We start from the raw sequence: 20,666 nt of genomic DNA, 5'->3' as shown, positions 1-20,666 counted from the left end.
GGCATTATGACAGCTGCTTTGGTAGTACCTTCCAGTTTGGGAGGCATTATGACAGCTGCTTTGGTAGTACCTTCCAGTTTGGGAGGCATTATGACAGCTGCTTTGGTAGTACCTTCCAGTTTGGGAGGCATTATGACAGCTGCTTTGGTAGTACCTTCCAGTTTGGGAGGCATTATGACAGCTGCTTTGGTAGTACCTTCCAGTTTGGGAGGCATTATGACAGCTGCTTTGGTAGTATCTTCCAGTTTGGAAGACATTATGACAGCTGCTTTGGTAGTACCTTCCAGTTTGGGAGGCATTATGACAGCTGCTTTGGTAGTACCTTCCAGTTTGGGAGGCATTATGACAGCTGCTTTGGTAGTACCTTCCAGTTTGGGAGGCATTATGACAGCTGCTTTGGTAGTACCTTCCAGTTTGGGAGGCATTATGACAGCTGCTTTGGTAGTACCTTCCAGTTTGGGAGGCATTATGACAGCTGCTTTGGTAGTGATACTTCAAGTATCTGCATGTAAATGACTGTTAAATTCCACCTTATGTTGAGGGTTTAATTCATAGAAAAAAAAATCCAGAAAGATGATTAATGATTCTGACAAGGTATATTTAACTAAATCCTAGATTCATGATACATTTACAGATGTATGAACACATCTTGGAAAAGATGCGTGAGGTGTGTTGGATTTACGGAAATGTGACTTGTGCTGGCTATCCCTTGCGTGATATAGACACCATTTCAAGCACAGGAGAGATCAACGAGAAGTCTGCCCTTAATCTTGTTGTGTATGGGGTGAGTCTATTTATATATATAAAGAGTCCTTCGCTACTAGGAATAATGGTTCCCCTGAATGGCTGTAATAATGGATGTAAGAAATAAATAGATAAATAGGGATACATCATAATTCAGTTGGATGTTTTTGAGACTGGGAACCAAAGTGGTATGTATCAATTACTCTGCTTTTTGTTAACAAGTCTGGAAAGGCCTTTCCTTGATAATCAACACTAGGCAATATATATATTGACAATTCAGAGAAATAAAGTAGTCACTAAACTGATTCATGTTAGTACAGTGGACCCTCCATAATCTGTACACCTTTGTTCTTGGCCAAAATCATCCAGATTGCAAGTTTTCAGGACTGCCAAATTTAGTCTATTTGCCAAGAAAACAGAATTACCTCCCTTGGTAATATAACATACAGGACACTTCAACTAATTCTCAAAAGTATTGATGTTCTACACACAGACAGTCCTTGTTTTCCTTAACTTACTGTCAGTAGTCCAATTCTAAACTTTTTATAACTATTCAATGACTTATCCATGTCCCTGTGAAATTATGATAAGAACAGAGGGAAAATGATTGGCAATGCATACACTGTAGTTAAAATGTGCCACTGTAACAAGTGCATACTGTATACTGATATGAACTACACAAGTGAGGTGATGAACTGGCAGCAATTGTTAGGACTATATATAGTGTAGCGCAATAAATCAAGTGTACACTTGTGACACAATTATCGAGGGATTATTACTAGGAAAAGGACTATTCCATTCACAAAATGTATTTTTTGAGCAGGAATTCAATTTTTCGGACTGATGAGCACAAATAACATTACAAAAATCTGTTCCAGAACACTTCCATCCAGATTGGGAGTGTTCTAGACTATGAACTTCCGGATTATGGAGAGTCCACTGTATTGCCATAGTGATCTGGTAAAAAGCCTATCTTTACATTAGAATTAAAAACAAATAATGAGGATCTTTAGAGTATAAAACAAGAAATTTTGAGCTTAAAGCAGACTGTTGACAGATATAACAGGTCAATATCCTGTAATAAGCACACACCCAAACTTTGAGTTAGAGAATTTGTATTTAGGCTCCTGGGATTCCAGGATGAATACAGTAATGACTATTTATATATAATTACTCTTCAGCATAAACTTTCAGGCTTGTGGGTTTTCTAACATCCATGATTTGTACATAGAAGGTTTGCTTAATTCTTTTTTGTAAACAGGAAGTAGAAGGCCATCTGGATATGATGGATGGTGTTGTTGTCAATTTGCTGAAAGAGAAATGGAAGACATTTGTACGGTTTAGGTATGTACAAATAAAATCTTTTTTCCTGCTATTGATTGAAGTTAAAATTAAACGGGAATGATTTAAAGTTTATAATATTTGTCTTTGTCATTTCTATATCAAATATTTCAAAATAGTTAAGAAGTGTCATCTTACTTTCTTTAAGTTTTTGATTTAAGTTAGATAATAAAAGTCAGAAGAAATGATGGTGATACTAATACTGTGAAGTTGATATGTTATCATATATATATATGTGACTGTAGAATAAATGATATCATTTTCTGATGGATATAACCGAATATCTTCCATGTTTCATCAGGTTCTATCGGAGGTTTGCTATCTTTACTGTCTACTTCATCCTCTTCCTTGTGGTGTTCCTCCTGCGACCGGGAGATGACATGTGCCCATCTAGAACTGTTAACGTAACAGGAACAGACAATGTTACTACAGTAGAAAAGGACCCTTGTTACCTGCTGAAAGTTTGTAGCACAGAGGACATAGTAAGTATATGTCTATCAAAGGTTGATGTGTATCATAATGCCACTAGGATTTCTTGGTTTGGAAAATCCTTAATTTGATCTTGAAGAAAGTATTCGGTCAAAAGTGTGCAATATATTTAATATAAAAGCCAAGAATTTAAACACGGCTGGATTTAAGAATCTACTTTCATGTGATCCAAATACATGTATAATTCCTCTCCCTTGACAGAACGTACTTACTGCTGATGTAACATCATGACCTATTTTGATTCACTGTCCTTAGCTATGAAGCTTGATCATCTGCCGAGGTTGTTGTTAGTTAACTTGTGGTAATGTTCCATTTGTGAATCCTGGTAGTTATAGGTTTACTGGGAGTGAAATGACAGTTTGTTTTACAATATGATGTGTTGATTTATTGCAGAGCCCTATGTCTAAGACACATCCCGTGATATTTCATTGTTAGAATAATTACCAGACATGTGGTATAGTATTTTGTTAACTACGATGGATTCCTTTAAAGATGAAGATTCACATAATCTTTATATAATATTACAGGTTCGATTCACTCTGGAGGCCCTTGTTCTGGTGGGGTCCATCTGGTATCTGCTGATTGCCATGAAGGAAATCTATCACCAAGGCTTCCGGCTCTTCTTTACAACACTGGTATGACTCTAAATGCATTACCATGACTTTAAATAGATGGGCTGAATCCTCACAAGATCCATAAGTTGCTCTACATATAGCTTCATATAACAAGCGACAGGATAAAAAATCTGGTTTGTGTAGATATATAGACTAAACATCAGCACCCATAAATTTTATTCATTCATAGTTAGAAGTAATTCATATATTTTTTTAAAGCAGGGGTTGCAAAAGCTCAGTTGGTGTAATGTTGGCCTTCATGACCGCGTAAAAATCCGAGGTTTTTGGTTTTATCCCATGCTATCATTGTTGTTTCCATTAAGAATGTACAATATCCCAATTGCTATGGACATCAGGTGGCAGGCCTCCCAAATTATGTTCACTGAGGCATTTCTGAGTGGAAGCAAATGTACAAACAATTCTCGAAACATTGGTATATTGCTGTAAGTCGGGAGGGGAGGGGGGTTGTTATTGTTGGGGAGGGGGGATCAGGTGATGCAGTAGTAACTAACTCCCCTTCCACGTAGGTGTCTTGTGTTCTTTCATCTGGGCTGATGAGTGATAGAATAGAATAACTTGTTTCGCAGATATTACAAAACAAAGTTTAATTTCAAAATTGTTGTAATTATATAATGTACCACAGACACTCTTTACCAACAGAAAGGAGCCCCTACAAAGGCCATGTTCCTGATGTCTTGTATGTTTGTCATCATGATGTTGCCGGGGCGTGCAGCATGTGCATATATCTACGAAGATGTAGTGGGTGTGATGGCCATTCTGTTCACTGCTCCTTACTTCTTATTTTTCTGCAGGTAAGTTAAAATACGGATCTGTCAGTATTGTGGTATTCAGACTACTTGTGTTATGCCTATAGACATCAAGGTCTTTGTGTGGTAATTTCATTTTTACATCCGTTATTGTGTTTGTTGTTTTGCTTTTTCATCTTGTGATATGTTAAATGTGAATTGCACTCCGATATTTTGTTAGTTTATTAAAGTAATTGGTGAAGTGAAGAGCTGAAAATATTTTTAATATTACTAAATAAAAGTTGTAATGCTAACCACCAAAACAAGAGAAATACCTGTTAAAATGTTGGATCAAAATGTTGAAAGGTCCAGGTCACAGAGTCACTTTCATAAAAAGTTTTTAATAAGATTTTTGCTCTATAGATAAAAAAAGAACCCATCTGTTAAAGTGAAAATGAATGGTTTGTTAATAATGCAGACCTGATATTGCAACTAACTTCAGGTAGAAAGTCTGGTAATAGTAAAGGTCATAAGGGATTACATACATTATACAGGCATTATTGAAGTCACATAATGATGAAAGATCAATACTCACTGAGATAATGTGGCTTAAACAGGCATGATCTATACTGATTTATACACCCTCAAATATGAAATGATTTACAAAACCATATATAAAAATCTATACATGGGACCAGTTTTATATGCTTTGTGCATTTTGTTGATTATCTCTATAAATGTTTGTGTGGTTTACTTGTACACTCTGATTTAAATAGATTTTAATAACAATAAATATTATGGAAACAGAGATGTGTATTGTTCCTTGTTTCTTATTGCAGAGGTTTCCCAATCTTTGGTCCCTTTGTTGTGATGATTTACAAGATGATCAAGGGAGATCTGTTCCGGTTCTTCATCATTTATGCTGTTTTTATCATTGGATTCTCACAATGTAGGTTCCTTTCACATACAGATTCTCTGTAAATAAGTAATAATGTTTAAAATATATACAATCATCAACAGCACAATCATAATACCATTTTCAATTATCAGTGTTTTACACTGAAATGACTCTTTAATTTGGAAACTGTGTTACATACTTTTTTGAATCATGTGAATGATTTTTCATTCATATAAGAAAATCAGTTAAGTGATATGGTATGATGACATAGTATGATGAATTTTTGTTTTCAGTGAATATAATATGTAATTACATACCATTGTTTTTCAGCAATGTATATTGTGTTCCGTGGTATTCCGGACACACCTTTCAGTGACCCTACAGAGGCAGTTATGGGCATGTTCATGATGTCTCTTGGAGAATTTGGCGATTATTATGAATCATTTGATAACACAAACTACGCCACACTAGGAAAAGTGAGAACCAGAGCTTCCTATCTGCTCGCTGTTGTTTCTGTAACCTTTTCTTTTAGCTCATGTTGATGGCACTCTTCTGTTTTAATTGTTGTCTCCCTAATTGTCAGGATGTTATTTTGCATGTACACTTTGTTCTGTTTAGGAGAGTTTTGTCTTCAATTACTGAGGAAGAATATGGCATGTGCAGGAACTTTTGATGTAATTTTTCTTTTTTAATTACTGGTGATGTCAGCAAATCTTATATATCCAGGGTTTCCTACCTGTGGTGGTTTTTATTTCTCAGGTAGATGAGAAACAAACCAGTGTCAGTGCTGACATTTTACTCTAATTGTGCTAAATGGCATGGGACATGCCTCCCGTATGCAGTTGTGTAAGGTAGTAAACCAGCTACTACAATGAGACCCTGCCTCAAAATATCCCCAACTGTTCGTAGGATGATAAACTCGTCAAACATTCACAAGAGGCATATATGAAACTTTCTACTTTAAAATTAGTTTTTATTTTAAATAATGAAAAAACTGCTCAGTTCTTCATCATAATGATGGATTCTGATGTTGTACTTGGAGACAAAACTTTCCTAACCTCACTGTATTTGTGTTGTCACCTGTTGTTTACATAACTCAGATGTTGAAAGGTAATTTGGAAGTTGGTCAATATTTGATATACCCCTATGTTCGTTCCCTTCCTGATTTTCAGGTCTGCAAATAACCCCTTGTCCATCTAACTATAATCCAACTTTCAATAACAGACAAGGCCTTGTGACCATATGCTCTAATCACTTCAGACAAACCAGAAGGTCCCAGTTTTAAAGACATATTTATAAATGTTTAGGAACAGTTGGTTTGGAACTGAAAGTATGTGTAATCATATATATTTAGTCATGACTAAGAAAATCTATATTAATCCCATTGTTATACTATGTGATAATGGTTAAATTATGAGCAATTGAGCATTGAACTTTCGATATTGTGTCAAGGGTCCCTATAAATGACAGAGCTCTTAGGTAAACATCATATAGCTTTACCAAAATTATTTTCATTTATATCAACCGTAAATGCCATCAGAAGACACTTCATTACTGTTATTTACATTCCCTACCATAATTGCAATGTTATGCCAATTATAACATTATTCAAACTGAAATAACGTATTCATTATTGACAGTGTTGTCAAGTGAGACGGACATTTTGATGGTGAATTGTCACAGTATCCATGCTCTCTATGATGATGCCTGTTTCTATTAAGTTTAAACAGAAGTTTCAAATTCAACCCTAATATGAAAGAATTACAATAAAAATATTTTCACTAAAGGCTATATATAATTGTGTATGTAATAAGTACCTTTGTCAGTGTCCTATGTCTTTTTACACGGCTAATACTGTGTATAAAATTTGCTTTTTTTATTAGTAGATGACTGCATCAATTTAGCACTAGTGATCTTTAAATAGGGAGAAGCCCCTAAATGTTGATAGGAATCCATAGAATGGAACGTTATTTTCAATTTTGAAATGTTTTACAATTTCATGTTGCTTTTGTCATTTCGCTTTTTAGCTTCCATTTGAGTGAGAGTATATTAAACTGATGTTTTGATTTTCTTTTAGTTTTCTTGTACATAGATGTTGCTGAATATATTGTGATTGTCTGATTTGTTTGAGTCCTAGACACATTATAACATTGTGTTTGTATGAGTGTTCCTGGGGAATCACCATGTCACTATAGCAACTGTCTCTTTATAGTGTCACCAGAATCACCTTAGCTGTCATAGTTACAGTTTCACTTCTACCTCATGTAAGGATTCGGGATGTTCCACTTTCATAAGGAAGATGAAGAAAAAGGGGCTGGTAGTCTGAATATGCTTTAAGTTGTAGATAAAAACTACAGGCTGTGATGTTATCAGGTCTAGAAAATTTTGTTGTTGTTATGGGGTTAGGTTTCCAGGGTATATGGTGTTATATAGAGTTAGTTGGGATTTCCTTTTTTTATTTTTGCATTTTGATTGGATCACACTACATGTGATGAAATATCACCAGGGCTTTTTTTGTTGTAAGTCATCGGCAGGACACAGTTATCGCTTCACAACCCTTCAGACTCAGTATTGAAATTGGTATCAGAGTGTTTACTTGAAAATACTGATAATGACTCCTTGGGTTTTTAAACAGACCATTTGGAAGAAAATGAAGCTAAAACACAATGGTAATAGGGCTATAGCCTGGAGTTTATATGGTTACTACCATGTCCTGATGTTGAGACTGAGGTGTCTATCTAGACAAGTGTTTAACATACCCTAACATGGTGATTCCCTAGCACCACACCCTCTCTTCTCCTGTTTGCAGCATTCTACATCGCCTTTAATGATAACAATTGTGATCCTAGTCAAAATGCATGTGTGTTCAATCACCCTATTGAGTCGATGCTAGGCCTGTTTACCATCACTGTCGGAGACTTTGACGATGTGTACGACACTTTCAGTTCCTCCAAATACCCAGACCTTCTTAAAGTAAGTCTACAAAGTAATTTCACATCACAATGTATGCTACACCATGCTCCTCAAATCATATGTTTTGCCAGAAATACATTGTTCAAACGTAGTTATATCACAGGAAAATAAGTTAACATTTAAATTTGTAATTGAAAAAAGTGCCCTGTAACTAAATTATAGAACATTTATTTGGTGAAGATGGTTGCTACCATTTGAAATATTACAGTCCTGGCAGGAGGTCCGCTATCCAACATCTGGCCTGAGATTTATTTAGACTTTTATTCATGAATACTTTATAAAATTCATGAACAGTAATTAAGATATTGGATAGGACTCAGGACAAAACTCTTGCTAGAATCAACACATCAATAAGATAAATCTATCTGAACAGCGTATAAACTTTCAGTGTTCTGTATATCCTGATAAAATTACTGGAATTTAAAACATTTGTGTACTATGTTCTGTAAGGTATCTCATCCCGTTGTCAGCCAGGAAGTTTTTTCAGAGGATTTGAATCCTGAGTTTGTAGGAAAGAATAATATCAAAATCAATATGAAATGTATCAAAAATGATCTTACAACTGTAGGTTTTGTTGCTTGCTTGCTATTTTCATTATACATATATATTATATTTAATGTGTGATTATTATATTGTTGTCAGCACAAAGTATGATAATAGTCCACTGTAGAACATTGTTGATAGTTTTTGTGTTGTGAGCTAAATTATTTTAGTTACATGTATACGTTTTGATGTTTTGATAAGTCTTTTCTTACTAAAAATCACATGTCTACATTTTTGTAAGAAAATTCCAGCTGTGCATTACAGGTGAAATTCATTCTCTGGTTTATATGTCTAATACTTATGTCCTTTTTTCAATTATCAGCTTTAATTTTGTACATATTGGTTTGTATACTATGATGGAGATGTGACCTTGTATTGACCCCAACCCTTAACAACAATTCTGTATGTAACATTTACACCTTCCTGACTAACGGCTATTGACTTTATTCCTGGATCCCTGATGATATAAAATATCACTCTAACTTGTCACAGTCCCTAATGTTATCATTTGTAAAGAGGAACAGGATTCATCCACTGTCTTTGGTGAAATGTTTCTGATGATGTTTTAGCACATCTAATTTATGCCAATGAAATATATGATGGATATTTACAAAGAAAATGTTATATTTTCTATAGATTACTGTAACGTTACTATGATATCTAGAAATGTTACTGATGGTGAAAAAGTGGAGTTAGAAATGGAGACCAGATTTTAATACCACCTTGAATAAAGGGCTCTAATGAAGTGGTGGCATATTGTCTACTCAGTCAAGTTTTACAATTTTGTGTTAATTTGTGGCAGAGAATTTGTCCAAAAAATTATTTTTATCTCAAGTGAAGTAAATATCTGACAGAATTTACGTTGTATTGAATGAAATCTAAGCCAAGGTAGTTTAATTCATTAGATATACATATATGTATTCTCTTTGCATTTACCATGTCCAGTAGAGGAAGATGCATTAAATCAGTGCTTATTGTAAATGCTGCTGCTGTGAATAAAAGAGATATACTGAAGAAATCCCAGATGGTAGGATTCATTAGAACATATGCTGATTTCAGTATAAATGGTTTTTGATACTGAAGAAATCCCAGATGGTAGGATTCATTAGAACATATGCTGATTTCAGTATAAATGGTTTTTGATACTGAAGAAATCCCAGATGGTAGGATTCATTAGAACATATGCTGATTTCAGTATAAATGGTTTTTGATACTGAAGAAATCCCAGATGGTAGGATTCATTAGAACATATGCTGATTTCAGTATAAATGGTTTTTGATACTGAAGAAATCCCAGATGGTAGGATTCATTAGAACATATGCTGATTTCAGTATAAATGGTTTTTGATACTGAAGAAATCCCAGATGGTAGGATTCATTAGAACATATGCTGATTTCAGTATAAATGTTTTTTGATACTGAAGAAATCCCAGATGGTAGGATTCATTAGAACATATGCTGATTTCAGTATAAATGGTTTTTGATACTGAAGAAATCCCAGATGGTAGGATTCATTAGAACATATGCTGATTTCAGTATAAATGGTTTTTGATACTGAAGAAATCCCAGATGGTAGGATTCATTAGAACATATGCTGATTTCAGTATAAATGGTTTTTGATACTGAAGAAATCCCAGATGGTAGGATTCATTAGAACATATGCTGATTTCAGTATAAATGGTTTTTGATACTGAAGAAATCCCAGATGGTAGGATTCATTAGAACATATGCTGATTTCAGTATAAATGGTTTTTGATACTGAAGAAATCCCAGATGGTAGGATTCATTAGAACATATGCTGATTTCAGTATAAATGGTTTTTGATACTGAAGAAATCCCAGATGGTAGGATTCATTAGAACATATGCTGATTTCAGTATAAATGGTTTTTGATACTGAAGAAATCCCAGATGGTAGGATTCATTAGAACATATGCTGATTTCAGTATAAATGGTTTTTGATACTGAAGAAATCCCAGATGGTAGGATTCATTAGAACATATGCTGATTTCAGTATAAATGGTTTTTGATACTGAAGAAATCCCAGATGGTAGGATTCATTAGAACATATGCTGATTTCAGTATAAATGGTTTTTGATACTGAAGAAATCCCAGATGGTAGGATTCATTAGAACATATGCTGATTTCAGTATAAATGGTTTTTGATACTGAAGAAATCCCAGATGGTAGGATTCATTAGAACATATGCTGATTTCAGTATAAATGGTTTTTGATACTGAAGAAATCCCAGATGGTAGGATTCATTAGAACATATGCTGATTACAGTATAAATGTTTTTGATACTGAAGAAATCCCAGATGGTAGGATTCATTAGAACATATGCTGATTTCAGTATAAATGGTTTTTGATACTGAAGAAATCCCAGATGGTAGGATTCATTAGAACATATGCTGATTACAGTATAAATGTTTTTGATACTGAAGAAATCCCAGATGGTAGGATTCATTAGAACATATGCTGATTTCAGTATAAATGGTTTTTGAAGAGTTTTCTATAAAGACACAATTGCCATGTTTGTTGTATTCCCTGATAATCATTTGACTGGTTACAGATTGTGTTCTTTGTGTACATGATCATGGTCACGCTACTGCTTGTAAACATGCTGATTGCCATGATGGGTAACACTTATCAACTTGTCAACGAAACACAGAAGGAGTGGTTCAGACAGGTGGGTTCCAATAATGGGGACACTGAATATTATCAACAGGATGATACACATGTACTGTTAGAAAGACTTTGTCACAAATATATTTATAGGAAAATCTTCCTGATACAAAATATATAACATGATGACTTGGTGTTAAAAGTGTATGGGCTTATTACCAAGCACATGCTTATTTCCAGATGAATATTGTGGATTCATTCAAACAGAAACTTGATGGGTCACTGTCAAGGTCATGTAAATTATGTTATGGTACAACCTTTGTAAGTCTGTCAAGGTTTTGTACATTGATACACTCTGTAAGGTACATAGGATAATGTTTAAAAATGAAAGATTATATCTATCACAGTGGGCCAAGATTTTGCTGGTGATAGAACAGAGTGTGACTACAGAACAGAGGAAGGTAATGCAAACCAAGTATTCCCAGCCTACCAAAAATGACCGGGCACTTGTCATACGCTGGCACCAGTCGGTGAGTGTAATATTTATCCCCACCTTTATTTTCTGTATAATTGCTATGCTTAATGTCCTATTTTGGTGTTAGATATATACATACCCATGTTAATTTCTACATGTAAATATTGTAGAAAAATGACAATGGAAGGATAGAAATTTAACCTTTTGTTGGTATTGTGTTGAAAGCTGTAAAACTTGTTAAATGTTTCAGTAATTACCTGTAATAGTCATACATAGTATGTGATATTGTTGTATATTCCGCAATCCAGTGTTGACTTTATGTTACTTGGTGTTTACAGGAGAAAGAGAGAGAAGAGTTACAGAAACTGAGGGAAGCACAGAAGATGAAACAAAGGAAAAAGATTCTGGAGGAGAGAAATCGACGTATTCTGAAAAAGACACCTTCAAACAAAACCATTGTTGAATCTGACGCTAAGGAGGGAAAAGTCAACATCTAACAATTAGGATTAGTCTCTAGGAGGATGTGATAGGGTTTAATGGCTTTTGTGACAATCACCTGTCTTACAATCGCTTCATTAGCCAAGTTGAGTTTCAACAAATCAGTTAATCTCTGTTTATTATATATTATAAAGTACTTGGGGTGACATTTTCAAAGCAAATGGTTTACTGTACACTGGGAAACTTTTATCCAGGTCTTTTTGGCAGTCAGGGAAATTAGATTATTTCACCCAGTTAGGAATTGAACCTGAATGCTTGAAACATATTCAAACCTCAGTATCGGACTGTAGCCTATGCTTCATTTTCATTATTTTGGCATAAGATTGAAAGTTGGACTACCTTGAACATTTCCAAATATACTGTATAGTTGTTTAATTTTGTTGGGCTAACATTTCTGTTGTTGTTCAAGTTTGGGCTAGTTCATACTTACAGGGATTAAATTTTGTTAATTCAAATGATGTCTGAAAGTAATAACAGATATTTTCTGATATTTATATTCACCCTAGAAAAGTCAGCCCGGTATTTAAGTTCACATTGCTTTTATGTCAAACCTATTGATTGGACAATGCATCAAATTTGCATTGACCTCACACATTGTGTTCTTATAAACAATACACCTTGAAAAGGTATCACACATTGTTTTTACCTTGTTAATATCATACACAGGGGATACATCAAGAAAATAAATGCTAGTAAACTGTAGTCACATTGTGTAGAGTGGGGCTGTTTATAGATTTTGAATATCCTCTTGCAAGACGAAAATATTTGATCTTCATCTAATAATACCGTAAATTTTCGCGTATAGTGCACACTTTTTCAAGCTAAAACCGTCGTGTCAAAAAGGGGGTGCACATTATACGCAGGAACATGTCATTCTTGGGGTTATCATTCCCGAGTTCTGTGTTCGCCATATTGGATTACCACCCTTTACATAGTTATATGTAAAAGTCGTCGGTCATGTATGATATGGTATATTGATATTATAGGAATCTCAATTATAGAATTAGTTGTACAAAAACTAATCTAGGTCCTAAAGGGAGTTAGTGATTATTTCATCACATGTTATTTATCTGTCTAGAATGCATTTTTATCTGTTTACATCAACGAGCAGGGTACACTTAAACAGGTTGATTATTTTGTCTGGTATATAGACAAATATCAAATTATTGTTCCAGTCTGTTGGAGTGGTGTATGTTTGATATTTAAGTTGTGGCTGTAAAGAATCTTAATGTCTTCAGAATAGTTATTTGTGTTAAATAGTCACATAAATGAGCATATTCCCACCAATTTGAGGGAGATTGAATTTGAATATTTGCTTACCGTGTAAGCTGACACAAGTATCTTAGGTTTAGTGTTTATGTAAGGAAAGCAGGTTATTAACTGGTGTGTTGATTTCTATATTTGGACAATACAGCTAGTCAAATCATTATGTGAGGAACTTATGAATTCAGATGAACTGTGGTTAAAGAGTAAATATTAAAGAAATATGCTTTTTAGTAACTTTTTACTTCCTTGCCTGAAGGTAAGTGATGTTGTGGTGTGGCTTCTGTCATCCATTCATCCATCATGGTTTGATTTATCCATCCATCAGGGACCAGCTTATTCCTTTTAGATATTTGGCCATTATGGCCAGCAGGGATGAAGAAGCTTTCAAGTGTGCTAACATTTTGGAATCTGACCCACTGTCAAGGTCTTAGGTGTCAAAATGTTTGAAATCTTCAAAAATAATACTTAGCAATAACCAAACATCCCATGTCTCAGCATATTACCATTAAGGTAATGAATGACCTTGACAAACATTTCAGGTCAAATGGGCAAATGTGATCAAATTTATGTTAACAGCTGCATTGTCATGATATTTGACCAGAAGCATGTTTTGAATGAAAAGTTTTTATATATTAGTTTCTCAAATGAAACAATTCAAATGTGACTGGGATTAGTTGTACTGTGTAAAATATTCAAACTATTCCTTCTGGATAACCAAAAATCCCCTGTGTGACATGCCATTTAACCTACTGAAAAGTTAAAGGCATAGAACAGACATAAAAGTTACCAGTTTTTACAATACAGATATGTTTTTTCTTCACTGATTAGAAAATATCAGGTGAGCAATGCAGGTCTCTTGTGCCTCTTTTGATTTTATCTTATGTGAAGTTGTACTATTCAAACTGATGTTTCCTCTGTCTTGATAGATGATCATGACTATAAGTAGATGTAAGATTTGTGTGTTTTAGACAAAGTGTTTCTTGTGTAATTTTTCCTAGATGTTCCTCACAGAAGCTCGTTACAGGTAACAGACGAGGAGGTGAATGATGATTTACATTTGACCCCTTGATATTTACGTGTGTAGATAGAAATGCATTTATTAGATGTGATATGTAAGAATTCCTATATTTTCGAGTTGTTCCTATGATATGGTATTAGGCTAACAAAGTGAAATTGTTTCAAGAAATCAAAATGAATGTAATTCCATTGTTTAGCTTTAGTTTATATCTGTCTTTGTTGTTATAGGTGTTTTTATATTGACATCCCTGAATCCAATATAGTGCAATTCTAACCAATGGAATGTTTGTTTGTATTGATATAACCTTTTATGTACTTTTAGACTATGTTTTTATTTACCTTGACTCCGTCCAAAGTCTGCTCCAGTGAATTGTTTGAAACACTGATATAATAACATGTTTATCTCCCTGGTTTGTTGCCCTTGTGCCTTTTGTAATGAACCTTATGTTTTCGTTTTGATACTTTTTGTCTTGAACAATCATTTATATTAGTTTTGTTATATATACACCTGGCAACAAATGTACACTTTGTTATGTTACGATGACTTCTGTCTCTAATGATCACATGATGCTTGTTATTCATTATTACAGTATGCTTTTTATAGTAAAAAGACATATTGCCAACAGGACATCCTGCTTTCAGGATTTGACATACTGCAAACAGGAAATTATATTGTTGACATGCTACTAATTGGATATAGTATACTGCTAACAGGATTTAACATACAGCTAACAGGATTTGACATACTGCTAACCGACTCTTAATAGTGACATACTTCTAACAGAATATGATATGCCTACAGAATTTGTATGCTACTAACAGTATATGATTTACTGTTGACATGGTATGATATGTTGCTAACAGGATATGACATACTGCTGACAAGAGATGGCATACTGCTGACAAGAGATGACATACTGCTGACTTGAGACAATGTACTGCTGACAAGGGATGGCATACTGCTGACTGAATATGATTTGCTGCTAAAATATGACTCATTGCAAACAGAATGTGACATACTGCTAACAGGATATGACATACTGCTAACAGGATACGGCATACTGATGACAGCTAGGATATGATATAAGGTAGATTGATATGGCACACTGCTGATAGGTTATGACTTACAGGATGAAAATGCCAACATGTCATACTGTTTATATGCTGTTCTGCAGCATGTTATTGCCAGAACAGGAGACACAAGTGACAGAAGTTTATGTTAAACTGATCCAGGTATTATTCTACTGACTGAATATGACAGTGTTGGAAGATGTCTTCTGATGACATAGTATGATATACTACTGATAGGATATGACCAACAATATACAACTGACAACATAACATACTGTTGAGAGAATACTGCTGAAATGTAATGATACTGCTGAGACTATACTGGCCAAGTTTTGTATTTACTGCTGAATGGAATTTCTTTTTGAAGTTATTTTAAAATCAAATTGATATTCAATCTTTAACTTTATTTATGAAGTATTAACTGTGATAAAATTAAGTTTTCAAACTATGATTAAGGTATCATTGTTTAGATGTATTGTATCTTTAAGTGTATGAGTTTTTTTATTGATTTTTTTTCATAAATTTAATATTTACATAGCCATTAGGAGTGGACATGTATTTTTTGTAATATCCATACTTGATTACATGTAATATGAAATATCATCTGAACCTTGTATTATGTAAATAGTATAGTCATGCTTTAATCTAGGATTTTTATCAAACTCAAATAGTAGAATGTTAAAACTATAAAACCACACCTAGATTACAGTGCTGTATGTATGTGCCTTCTGAATAATTTATTTTATCTAGATTTTATTAAATACTGTTTAAACTCTATATTGGTGGTTTTTTATCATTGTCTTCATATCCCCTCTGACCAAGGCAGACATGGTTTACTGTAAACATTCATATTTTCGCGGAATATAATTTTTCAGGCTCCCTCAAGGTTTAATAAAATAGTTATTTGAGGTATAGTCACACCCACAAAATTGTAAAGAAAGTGAAAAATAAACCTTAACATTGTGAAAACTTCAGTACACTGCTGTACATTTACAGTATTTGGACTATACAGACTCTGGTATATTGGCTTAATATTCTTACCATTTTATATATGTTCATTCTGAAACTGGAATTAAGATCACCAATACAGAGTCATATGTACCTTCATCTTCATGGCTGTCAGTGATATTTTCTGCATAGCTCCAGAGATGACCCAAATCAAGCGTAAATTCCAAGATATGATTGTCATTGTCCAGTATGGTTAAAAGTATTTTATTTTAAAAACATTCACTATATCTGCAGTTGGAATTTAACTGAAACATCTGGGAAGTATTCAGAAATATGAACCAATAAACTTGGCAGAGTTTGGGAAAATTAATTATCTTGACCTATATTCAAGGTCACAGCGGTCAAACGCGTTAAAACATTCAAGGACTAGAAGCATCGTATTTGCTGGTATGTTCCTAGAATGAAGCCCTACAAAAGAAATGAACTTCACCTATATTCAAGGTCACAGTGGTCAGATTTGTTAAAACCTTTAAATGACTTTTCTCATAAACTAAAAGACCTGGAGGCATGCCATCTGACTAGTGTTAAAGGGTAAAATCGTCATTTAGACTAAATGTTAGAAACAAAAAACTAAATCTAACAGTTTTGCGTACTCTGTGTGTGGAAGGGACGGGAAGACATACATCAACTCATAAAAGTAGGATCTATTGAAAATTAATTATTGTCCACTTGAGAAAAGAGTGTGTTACCAAAATCATGTGGTATATGTTGGGTATTACGTAAGTTGCCTTTTGCACGCTCAAAATGTAAGCTGATACAAATAACTGTTATTTAAGTTCAGTTGTGACATTGGCAACACGAAGTATTTACGACCATTACAATACTAACTACGATTGAAATCTGTACATTATTTGAAATGACTTATGTTCATATACTACTGAGGGTCCTTGAGGGGTGTCAGAAAAGACTATATCAGAATATTACAGATTCAGTTTCAGAAATCCACCAAATCAACCATTAGTATGACTGGATATAGCGATTCAGTTATCATTCGCTCCCTAAACTAGCTGGTGTTTGAAGTTACGTATTTATTTTTTACCCTACTTTTTATAACCCTATATCTCTATGTCTCCTTCAGCAAAAATTGTTTATTTTCTTGTATCTAACGTGCATTTCATTCTTCCTCATTATTTTGGTTTCGTGACACTTTGCACTGTCTTTCTAAAGTGATGTAAACCTTTTTGCTGGTTCCAAACATTTTTGTATGATAGTTGAAATTATCCTAGTGAAACTGAACTATCACATCATTGCATTACAACATTTTAGGTTTTTTTTTCTATCCGAGATCCCAGCAACTCGACTCTGTTGATGAAGTCAAGGTTATGATATTGGGTATCCCCTGAGTAATTTATGTGTCTTTACATTAGTTATAAAAATGATATATTTTTATTAGGATTATGTGTGTATTTTATTACATAGGTAGAGAGCAGATTTACTGGTAAAGATAAAATACTACACTGCATCATGATCACTAATGTTTCGGTCTATCATAATTACATTTGAATCACTACATTTAGATTTATCACTTAATAAAATAGGATCAGGTAAACTATGTCTCGTCATTCCGTGTCTAGTTGGTCCAATAATAACATTGGTTAAATCGAATTCTGACATGATTTGCTGTAAAATATGGTTTTGCGATATGGTTAAAAAATCAACATTGATATCACCCACAATTACTACATTAGATGTAATCTCTTATGCTTTTTCAATAGAATATTTAAAACTTTCCCAAAACGGATTGGCGACCTATTTCAATCTGTATCCAAAGTATTTCTCCATCCAAAAATTCAAGATCATTTCTTCGACTACATTTTAAGGAGTCAGAATAATAAAACCAATATTCCTCCACCCGAGAAATTTCAATCTTTTCTAAAAGGCTCTAAAATACATGTTTTGAGTTGTCTATTTTCGATAACTACCAGCTTTACACGTTCCGTTAGGGATTTTATGTCATCCATCAGAGGTTGAATGGAGGATGCTAATGTTGTATTAATAGTTTCTAGCAGATCCGATTTTATAACCTCGGATACTGATTTAACAAGTTTTCCGTTCGCCAATTGTAAGTATTAGGTGTGGTACTGTAACGTGTAGCCTAGCTTTGCACACGGTGGGTAAGTCTCTGATTCCTTGCAGAGATACTAGCTAACAAATGCCGATATATACATATAGCGTGGAACAGCAAACTCTACCTGAGTTAACAATAAAACTAACGAACGAACTAGTATTCACATGGACTGCTGTCCCGACACAGACTGTTCTGACTAGCATGTGAGCGTGAGTGCAAGCTCGACACCCAGTGACTTCACCTAACCCTAGTTCCAAGTACTGAACTAGTCGCCGAGCAATACCACTTAGTCGGTCCTGACTAAGCACTAGGTTGTCCTACCAACTAAGTCAACCCTTGCTCGTGTTCTAACCTAACCCTATAGCTAGATACCCACAGTCAAAAGTCCAAGCTTCGGTGAAAACTAAACAGCTCTTGCACCAGCTTGACAAGCGGTTTCGGAAAAGACACTATTTCAGACTTTCACCCACCACCTGTTACAAATAACTGTGTTACTTGCTTAGTAAGGGGTCTTTCGTCGTCTGTGTATCTCCGAAAGCTTCACCAACAGTCAGTATAACAGCGCTCGCAATAATTCAAAGTAATTTCTATTTGAATGTATAATAAACTCTTTCATTAGGTATGACAAATGTTGGTATTTAATTTACCATAAATGATGCATACTAAAATATTAACATAGTACAAAATACCTTTCCATACCTTAATACATAATTATAAACATTTGTATTAATCGACAAAAATCATTAGATGAACAAACTAACCAATATGTAATTAGCTATAATCATATTCAAGGGACAAAAAATCTTATACTTCAATTTCCATTACACAAGTCATATTCAAGGGACATAACTCTTATACTTCAATTTCCATTACAGTACAAACAAATGGTTATCCCTCACTTAAATCTGGCATGGAATCACATCTTATTGGAAGTTTAACTCGTTTACTAGGAGGAGCTGTGGGGCTAATACTTTCACTGTTATTGTCACTCATCTTATAGGCGTATTTGCCGTACGTAAACAATGACTGTTTTCAAATAGCAGAAACGTTTACGGGAAAAGCTTTAAAGGTACATGTATAATATGCAGCGGCAAGATATATAAAAAGTTCACCCAAGCGTATTTACCCTGTAAACGACTTGTGTGTTTAAAAGACCTGATATGATTGTGCAGTTACCGAAAGCTTCCGCATTGAGACGAAGCCTTGTACAATCTGGATGGAATATGGCGTTAACTAGATGTGGCCAAGCGGTATTCCTTTTATGGATAAACACGCTGTTGTCTTGGATACCGTTATCTGTTGGAACAGGTATGAAGTATTAGAATTCTTCGGTAAAATTTTTCCTAAAGCAAGGACAAAGATGGCCTACGTTATTTGTATCGCTATGTATTAGGCATAATTTCATACACAAGAAATGTGGTGCTACACCCCATTCACATCTGCGCATATAATACGGACGTACTCGTGTTCAAAGCCAGAATGTTATGTTTTTATCATCAAGTATTTATATATATACTGAAGAATAAAGAAACGCAGGGTAATATTTATTCCGATATTTTGAAAACGCGTTCTCCAAATAAAGTGAAACTTTGTGGATTGAGTAATTAGGTCATATTACACCTTGTCATGGATCGAAAATTAAGTCACGGTACAGTGCGCAACTCTGGTAAATGGAGGAAGGAAAAAACAAGAATCTTGTGCACCGTGTTGTTCTGGTCTCATGCAGCGTTGAACAAGTCACTCTTCGTTAGTCTTTATACAGACCAACTGCTTCCCTAAAATTAATTGAGAATTTGATTCGTTTTAAGAATGGCATGCCTCACAGAAGTTCAGAGGGGTCAGGCCATTCAGATGCTGATGCAAGGACAGCTGCAAAATCAGGTTGCTAGGCACTTTGGTGTTAATGTTTCCACCATAGAATGTCTTGTAAGACGTCTTCGGGAAACTGGGCGATTGGCTGATCGACCTAGGTCAGGACGTCCGCGCGTAACGTCACGACGTCAGGATCGCTATATCGTCGTCTCTCATGTGCGTAATCGGCGCCTTACTGCCGTTGAGAGTGCACTTAATGTTCGTGGAAATCATGGGCGTCCTATAAGTTCAAAAACTGTAAGGAATCGACTACGAGAAGTTGGTGTAAGAGCACGTCGCCCCTACGTAGGTCCACAGCTTAGCCCTGGTCGACGTCAGCATCGTATGGCCTGGGTCGCTGCACATGCTCCACGACGGTTTCCAGTGGAGACAAGTTCTCTTCATGGACGAGTCTTGATTCTGTCTTTATCGATCTGACGAC

The 20,666-nt window shown here is 34.7% G+C and overlaps 1 protein-coding gene across 1 annotated transcript in view; it reads left to right on the top strand.

Moving 5' to 3' along the window:
• The window catches only part of LOC132551798 (transient receptor potential cation channel subfamily V member 6-like), a 29,618-nt gene extending 17,676 nt beyond the window's left edge, over positions 1–11,942 (top strand). The window contains exons 8-17 of the mRNA XM_060215941.1: positions 635–784; positions 2,006–2,088; positions 2,387–2,567; positions 3,102–3,209; positions 3,849–4,000; positions 4,774–4,883; positions 7,642–7,805; positions 10,918–11,034; positions 11,378–11,500; positions 11,784–11,942. Coding sequence (XP_060071924.1) covers positions 635–784; positions 2,006–2,088; positions 2,387–2,567; positions 3,102–3,209; positions 3,849–4,000; positions 4,774–4,883; positions 7,642–7,805; positions 10,918–11,034; positions 11,378–11,500; positions 11,784–11,942 — 1,347 coding nt within the window. The remainder of the gene's footprint in view (positions 1–634; positions 785–2,005; positions 2,089–2,386; positions 2,568–3,101; positions 3,210–3,848; positions 4,001–4,773; positions 4,884–7,641; positions 7,806–10,917; positions 11,035–11,377; positions 11,501–11,783) is intronic.
• Positions 11,943–20,666: the final 8,724 nt, after the last annotated feature.

The sequence above is a fragment of the Ylistrum balloti genome, unplaced genomic scaffold (genome assembly GCF_031769215.1).
Source record: "Ylistrum balloti isolate Yb309-2 unplaced genomic scaffold, AGI_CSIRO_Ybal_v1 Utg370214, whole genome shotgun sequence".
In the NCBI taxonomy this organism is placed as follows: domain Eukaryota; kingdom Metazoa; phylum Mollusca; class Bivalvia; order Pectinida; family Pectinidae; genus Ylistrum; species Ylistrum balloti.
Note: the sequence above shows the minus strand (reverse complement) of the source record. Positions and strands in the feature narration are given on the sequence as shown.